The sequence below is a fragment of the Arachis duranensis genome, chromosome 6, assembly GCF_000817695.3.
Source record: "Arachis duranensis cultivar V14167 chromosome 6, aradu.V14167.gnm2.J7QH, whole genome shotgun sequence".
In the NCBI taxonomy this organism is placed as follows: Eukaryota; Viridiplantae; Streptophyta; class Magnoliopsida; order Fabales; family Fabaceae; genus Arachis; species Arachis duranensis.
In genome coordinates, this window is record NC_029777.3 from 588,589 (window position 1) to 596,846 (window position 8,258).

At 29.7% G+C, this 8,258-nt stretch overlaps 1 protein-coding gene across 2 annotated transcripts; it reads right to left on the reverse strand.

Annotated features, from left to right (window-relative positions):
* Positions 1 to 1,932: 1,932 nt before the first annotated feature.
* Positions 1,933 to 6,948, reverse strand: LOC107491700 (auxin response factor 18-like). 2 transcript variants are annotated; one of them, XM_021126085.2, is made up of 14 exons: positions 6,680 to 6,948; positions 6,078 to 6,193; positions 5,828 to 5,935; positions 5,662 to 5,718; positions 5,403 to 5,552; positions 5,233 to 5,317; positions 5,039 to 5,129; positions 4,813 to 4,977; positions 4,621 to 4,734; positions 4,465 to 4,537; positions 4,241 to 4,385; positions 3,576 to 3,955; positions 2,477 to 2,664; positions 1,933 to 2,152 (listed from the first exon to the last, which is right to left on the reverse strand). In XM_021126085.2, exons 1-14 carry the CDS (start codon positions 6,684 to 6,686, stop codon positions 2,101 to 2,103), a joined length of 1,731 nt encoding a protein of 576 aa, XP_020981744.2. In that variant the 5' UTR covers positions 6,687 to 6,948; the 3' UTR covers positions 1,933 to 2,100. The 2 variants fall into 2 exon arrangements, with proteins under 2 accessions (XP_020981744.2, XP_015968086.1); XM_016112600.3 differs by having other exon boundaries at positions 3,576 to 3,964; positions 6,680 to 6,946.
* Between the last annotated feature and the right edge of the window lie 1,310 nt (positions 6,949 to 8,258).

Genomic DNA, 8,258 nt, shown 5'->3' on the forward strand with positions numbered 1-8,258 from the left:
CACACCTCATCAATTATTACAAGTAATTTTAATAAATAAATTTATAATAATGAAATATTCATGATCATTTTGTAGTAATTGAAGTCCATTTTCCATCATAAGATGAATTCCAATCTAAAAATTACTCTATATTTTTCACTTTAATCAAATTTTGAAAGAGATAATTATGAATAATTTCATCAACTATTTGATTAAGAATGATATAAATGGCCATCAGTTTTGATAGATAAATAAAATCACTTTAATTTATATAAATATAGTTGGTGTACCAACTACTCTTGTTTTCAATTTTTCATTGACTGTTTTGTTAAATTATCTTGATTGTTATAGGCAAGAAGAACAAGAATCATGTTGAAAACAACTTTTGCCTCCACATTTTGGGCAACCATATATTTGCTTTGAGAATCATCAAAATATCAAATCAAAAATATATGTAGTGTTTTAGTTAAATATTGATATTTAAAGTGTATTATAGTATTGTAAAAATTATTCAATATGTGGGCTAAGATGTTGTCATGTGGCAACACGTCCCTCACGCGTTGACTCCCTACCTACAAAATTCACTCATGACTCACCTGTAATTATACCAAATAATCACATTTTCAACAAAAATACCAATATTTTTTTCATATAAAAAGATTAGCCTATTATGTACAACCTTAACTTTCTTCTTTTTAAAAATAAAAAAATAAAAAACACCAAACCAAACCCAATCAACAACAACAATAATATTCAATTAAAAGTTACTTAAAATTATTCAAAATTGAATAGTGATGAAAAAAATAAGCTAAGAATGAAAGTTAAGGTAAGTCAATTTGAAACTATAATTTCATAAACAAACAAAAAAATTGTTTTAGGTGTCAATTTGAAAGTTATAATATTATTGATGATATATTGTAGTAATTATTTATGTTGCATAATAGTATTTATCATTTTCTCCTATATTTTGTAGTTTATATATAATTTTTTTATTATTTAAATTAAATCCCCTTAACACTATATATATAATTTTAAAACTACTTTCTTCTGATAAGTAATAATACTTGATTTTTAACCAAAAAAAAACTATTTTTTAAATATTTAGATGCTGACAAACATATATCCAAACACTAAAATAACAAAAATATATTCAAAATATTTAAAAATGTAATGGTAGATTAGAATGATCTTTTAGAAAGAAAAAGACGTAAATTTTAACAAAAAAAAAATCCGCATTATATAAATAAATTGTGAGTCATTAAAAATTAAAATTGTGATTAAACTTTTTTCCAGTTGTGTAGGTATCCAAAAGTGGATTTTGATGATACTAACGCAATCATTGTTTTGTGTATCTCCAAAGAAACTTATATGTCACTTTCCATCACGTCAATGTCAATATCTGCATCACCAACAGAGCTCATATGTGTGCATTAAAGTGCATCAATCTTATATTGATCTTATATTATTAAATTAGGTCAATTAAACCCTTTTCAAGGAATTAAATTTTGTCTTGTAGTTTTTTTTTTTTTTTTGGTCTACTAATTTTGATTTTCTTAACATGTAATGTAATATACTTTTGACATTATTAAATAAAATAATAACCAAGCTTATGTCATGTATATTTAGAACACTCACTAACAAAATCATACTTAATATATGGGGAGTTTTTTTAATTTAAAAATATTGAATTTTTAGAATTTTATCAAAATATGGGAATAAATGCAAAAAGAGAATGGGACGGTTTCTGATTTTCATTTTTTTTTACTGAATGCTATTTTTAATTTTATTTGAAAAATTCGGTAACTAATAAAAATAATTTGTGACAAGAGTGCATAGATGTAGAAAATTACTGCACAATATTAAACACAGAATAAAAATAAAATTAAAATAAACTAGGATATTTACAATTATAAAGTACCTAAAAAATAAAATCCACCTAGTTGCTATGCACACTACCATCAGATTTCCTTCCCTTCCTAAACCTATTAAAGCTTAAAAATAAAAATTAAAAATAAAAGAAAAAGGTTAATTAAGGTTTCTAAGCATATTATATTAGATTGATAGATGTTGAGTGATGTTATGAATCACAACATGGAGTCAAGTCATTCAACAAATGACTAATTAATCCTCCTTTGAACAAATGAAAATCCTCTTCACCATTTTGCAGAAGTCCCTACAAAATTTCATAGCATAAATTAAAGGGTTTGTTCCAACTTTTTGTTATTACTAAAAAAAATTCATATAATTGTAAAACCTTTTATAAAATAATCAAAATTTTAATAAATAAAAAACCATATAGAATAGCTATTTTTTTGGACTATACAAAAAATATCAAGTTACAAAATGTCTTTTTTTTTTTTGTGAAAATCAGAAAAGAAAAGCTTCTTGATGAGTCTTGAGAAAGTTTTCATAATAATAATAAAAAACCATTTACATATCTTTAAAAAGAAAATTTGAAAAACAGAAGAAACTATGCAAGAAAGTTGAAGTTACTCACTGCCATAAATCATCATCAAGAAGCATAAGGTCATTTTCTTCATCAGTGAAAGTAACAGCCCATTTCTTCTGAGATATAATTTCTCCTTCAATGTCAAACATTTTCTCAAGCTCAACTATGAGTTCATCATAACCATTTATTGTGGTCAAGTCAATTGCACGACCAACTGCTACACCTTCCATTTTCACCTTCAAAAATTAAATATAAATAAAAAAACATAAAAAATAAAATAATGAATTATGAAGGAAAAAATTCAGGAGACAATTTATACAAGTAAATTACTGAAATAACACCCGAAATATCTCTTCGCTAATAAAATAACCAACCAAACATTAATATTTTTTCGATATCGTCGTCTAACAAGTTCATCCGATTGTCAGTTGGACTTCCATGTCATGATTCATGACAAAATTAGGCCCAATCGACAATCGGATCCAATTGTCAAACCACCTAATTTTTTAGAACATGTCAAATAAATATTCGATCTTTTACGGGTTATTTTGTCAATTAAGTAAACTTTCATAGGAACTAAGTTGGGTTGGTCTAGTGGTTAGCTCACTAGTCCGCTTAAGCAAGTATCGAGAGTTCGAATCCCGCTTTGTGCATGCAGCAACCCATTGGCCAGCGGCAAACCCTTAAATGGAGCTCAGTACCGCGACGGATTAGTCCTTGGCCTGTCGGGCCGAGGGATACCGTGGGAAACCAAAAAAAAAAAAAGTAAACTTTCATAGGGACTATTTAGGTATTTCACTAATTTGTCACCTTCAAAGATTCCTAGCTACCAAACACTGTCCTACTCAAAACAAAGGCTGAACAATTTCCTTCCCCTTTTTACATTATTTGACCCAACCTCTCTTAAAAATGTGGAAGGAATCTTTGAAAACATTACATGTATCACATATGAAGAGTTTCAAGTATACCAAGAATAACGGTGTTTCAGTCGTTTTACCTGTTGATCTCGATCATAAAATATATACATGATTGAGATTAATGACTAAAAGTACTAAAACACCAGTGTTCCTGGTATACTTGAAAATTTTAATATATTCATATGTATGTTTAAGGCTGAAACAAAAATAAAAAAATAAAATAAAGGTACCTTAGTCCTAGTCCTCATGGATGGTACATGGCCCTGCTTGTTGGACAGTGAATGGTTATTGAGACTCTGAACCTTCTCAGTCTCACATGCACCAACAATAATAGATTCTTTGGGACCACAATGAAGGATAGTTGAAGCTTCACACCAAAGTTCTTTCTCCAAAGGAGTAACAACATTACTATAGCTGCTAGTCAAATTCACCCCAAACAACCAGCAATCCATGCCCTTCTTCCCGTCTTCGTTGTGGTCGCATGCCGGGCCTTCGCCAGCTGGACCGGCCGGGACGACGGCTTTGTTGTTTTCGGGGTCTTGAGAAGAATTTCCATTGCCATTCAAATGTGGTGGCTGCCATATTGTAGCTACTTGGCTTTCTTTGCTACCTGAAGCAGCTGAAAAAGTTAATAATCGAACAATGTTTGTTCATTAACACCCTAAGGTTGTCGAACGGTTAAAAAACGACTTATTGTTAACTTTCCTTCCAAAATTACCCCTCTATTAAGATGTTATTTTATCAATAAAATACATCACGTGAAAGGGTAATTTTGGAAGAAAAGTTAAGAAAAGTCGTTTTTTGCGCAGTTCAACAACTTCAAGGTGTAAATTGCATATTTATAAAGTTTAGGATGTAAAGTGCACATGATCCAAAGTAACATTCTTTTTCCTACCAGAAGATGAAGCCTCAGCATGCCTTGATCTTTTTCCCTTCGCCATCGGTTGAATCGTATTCAAAGGCGAAGTAACAAGAGGTTCAATCTCCCAACATGAAACTCTATCTGGTCTTTGCATTGTTGCTGGTTCATCCCATTGAACCTATGTAACAAAGAAAAAAAATTATACACTAATGAGAAAATTAGAAGAACTTAATGAGTGATTTCGAATGAAGTCGAACCTTCAATGACCTCCATTGAGAATTTAGCCATTCTTGAGATTCATCTCCAACTCCAACTATAGTACCACAAAACCTGACAAAATAATGGTGCATTAATCTAAGATCAACTTAGAGACTAAGGTAGATTAAACTCTTGATACACATTTAAAATGATACCTTTTGTCAAGTGGATCTTCACCCTCATGTCTCATCTTGAATCGCATGCCGATTTTGAAGTCATTGTTCATCGTGTCAATATATTTGTTTAAACTAACAATAAACTGACTAGTCCTGAATTGAATTCAAAAGTTAAAAGCAAAAATGTTTCAAGTAAGAGTTACACAAAATGTTTAAAAGATGCTTACAAACCTTGGCTTGTAATAAACCACAAACATGGTACTAGTCATAACAGAATGGCTTGCAGTAACAATCACTCCGAGGCGCATGTTTTGTGTCGACACCACCGAGGAAGGTGTAGGACTCTGCGGCGGATTCAAACGCCTAACGCCTACTCTCAGTTGTCCATTCTCTCCCCTGTAAGATCAAGGATTAAAGCACCGAAATTCGCAGCATAAGGACTAATTATTTCAAGTACCTTAGAAAAACAAAAGAATCTCCGACAACCAATTTCTTGGCCGCAACGAATGCACTCCAGCCAGTTGTAAGCAGGTGCCTCTTCGGATGTCCTTAATAAATTGTGCAAAACAATAAGAAGATTTCGCAGTTAAAACATAAATTCAAAGAAAAACAAGGAAGATTTGCCAATATTATAAACCAAGAAAAAGTTACCTCTATATATATGCTTAAACTTCCATTCAACCCCATGAATATCCTTTGCTACCAACTCCTGAGTAGGATTTTCCATGGTCATATCCTACAACATATACACTCTTTTTATTATTTTCCATTCAACCCCATGAATATTCTGGTTTGATCATTCTCAGCTAAAGAAAACACACCAATTGAGGCAAGCATTCATTAGCATGCTTCCGAAGAACCGAAAATCCTCCATGTGTGCTAGTATCTGAGGTACTCAGTGTCTTACAAAATGAGTAAAATTTCTGTTTCGGTTTCTCGGAACAACTTGGATTAGGATCTAGAGGATCATTCTGTTGTACATAGAACAAAACCAGAAAAAAAATGGAAAAATCAGTTGAACATTTTTCAATTTTCAATAATGTGGGAATTAATTGTTCGGAAAATGTATCAAATTCTCACATCTGAAGATGGCTGCAAAGTGATTCGAGCATAAACCTCGTCGGTTTCCAACTCGGCCTACAAAACAAAATTAACAAGATTCTATAATCAGTACATGAAAAATCATCATTCCAATGAGCCAATCAAGAACACATAACATAAGGAACCAAAAAAAGATAAACATTACCAGACACTTAACATCGATAACACGACATAAGATCTTCGACGGAAGATCGTATTTGGGAGATTTCTGGTTCTTCATCTGCCTCAATTCTTGTTCTGTAGGTTCTGGCAACTACAAAAGAAAAAATCAAAACTATATAACACTTACTAAACCCCCTTAAGGCTTAAATTTGAAAGCATACATAGCACAAAAATGGAAAAAAATGAAATTCATAAACAAAATCAGAAAAAAGGTAAAGAAGTGTATATCATACCAATTCAATGTGACCCTGAGGGAAATAGAAAACTCTGTCTTGAACACAAGGAACATCCATTAATGGCCCTGCACACAACCTCCATAGTTCTTTAAACAAATCATCACCAGCCCCATCTGCCACAAAACAAAACACAAACATGTTGGAAACTTTGCATGGTTTTTTTCAGACCAAAGTTGGAAACTTTTTTCTCTCATTTTTGCATTAAGCTCTTCCTTAGTAACCTCCATGTTCACAAGGCAAAAGGGTCATTCACTTCATATTGAAAAATTAAAGGAAAACATTAAAAATGAAGGGTCCCAACAACATTAGTCAATTGCTAAAAGAACACAGACATTACTCTTTTTCAGCTCAACACTCACATTAACCAAACATGGTAACAACAAAACCACATGAAATTCCAACCATAACCTCACACTGAAGTTGTTTCCTTTGACAAGAAACCACTGAGATTATTACCTTCTTCCTTATATGCCATTCAACCATAGAAAGCACAACAAATAAAAAGAACACCAACAACAGAAAAACAAAGACCAAAGACAAAAAAAGACAAACAAGAGAGAGAGAGAGAGAGAGAGAGAGAGAGAGAGAGAGAGACCAACCAGCCATGATGATGGTTAAATGAGAGTGAATGATAATGTGTTCCTTTGTGTTCTCTCTTGCTTCTTCTCTTTCTGTAACTGATGACTGTGAATTGTTCTGCTTTATATGTGTGTTCTTTTTTCTTTTTTCTTTGTTTGTTTGTTTGGAGCTGCTTCAAGTTTCAGTTACAGAAAGCAGAAAGCATGGTTGTGTTGTTTATGGTGTGTCACCAAAACCGAAGAATATCAAGGGATCATAACTTTTTTGGCCCCTTCACTTTGAAGCTGCAAGAGAAAAGGGTCACACTTTTTTAGAATGGAAGGCTTTTCTCTCTATTTCCTTTTGCTTCTTGTCCTTCCCTTTCATCATACAAAAAAGATGTTAATTCTTTTCCATAATATATTAATAAAAAATTTTACTTCCACACTAGAAGACAGTCATTAAAATAAAAGTAAAAACTCAACTTTACATAAAGTTGACTAGAAGTTAGATAAAAATTTAATCAAATTATTTAAATTATTTAACGATTTTTAATTATTAATTTTATATGAAATTGCATTTAAGTGAATAAATTTTAATTGGTTCGGATTTGTAATTTTTAGTGAATAGACTTAAAGTAATATGAGCCGATTAAACCTAAATTAGATCGATTTAGATAATTCGATATCCGATTAAAAATAATAAAAAAACTTAAAAAAATAAAAAAGGTAAAAAAATATCTAAATAATAATAATAATAATAACAATAATAATAATAATAATACATCATTGATTCAATCATTAAATTAATTATTGTATATTTATATATTTATACATTTTGTTTAACTAAATAATTATTTGCTAGAATAATCACAATCTGACATGATAAAATGATCAAATATGCAATAAAATAAAACTAAATTTATTCAGAGTAGTATAATAAAAAAAATTATAAAATGCCAAATACAAATTTATACGTAGTGTCATATAGCATGATTAGTTAATATATACAATGAAGAATTCTATCATTCTTTATAAAATATTAAATTTTTAGATGATAAGAATGTTTAATTGTTCTCTATGCTTAACATTATGTTGTGAAGGATAAAAAAGAAAAACACTTAGCACATATTATATATTGGAAAGTAAAATTGACAGAGATGAAAGTAAGAAATATTCTCATAGTGAAAATTATTTCATAATTATAGAAATATGTATTAATATTATTATGTTTGATTGGATTTGTATTAATATGTGAGTCGATATAGTGTTTTTATTTTAGATATTTACAAAGAAATCAACTTTAAATAATATTTTTAAAGAATTTATATATTTTTAAAACACATTTCATATATATTATATCATCTTATATGCATTTATTAACTTTATACAACTTTAAATATTAGTCCTCCTGATTTTTTTTTTGAGAAAAGAAAATAAAACTTTTATTAAAAAAAATAAATGACACTTACAAATCACAGAAAAATATAAGATTTATAGTTAACAACAAAGATAAATATTCTGTAAAATAAATTATTATTTGATAGGAGACACAATATTCAATTTTAAAAAAATTTTAATGGATAAAAACAAAGAATATAAATATATAATTACATAGTTA

Excerpts from the sequence above, each read along its gene's own strand:
- LOC107491700 (XM_016112600.3), bottom strand. Across the intron at positions 4,538-4,620 it reads GAAGATCCACTTGACAAAAG|GTTTTGTGGTACTATAGTTG; the intron begins GTATCATTTTAA and ends TTATTTTGTCAG. Across the intron at positions 3,965-4,240 it reads TGCTGAGGCTTCATCTTCTG|CTGCTTCAGGTAGCAAAGAA; the intron begins GTAGGAAAAAGA and ends TAACTTTTTCAG.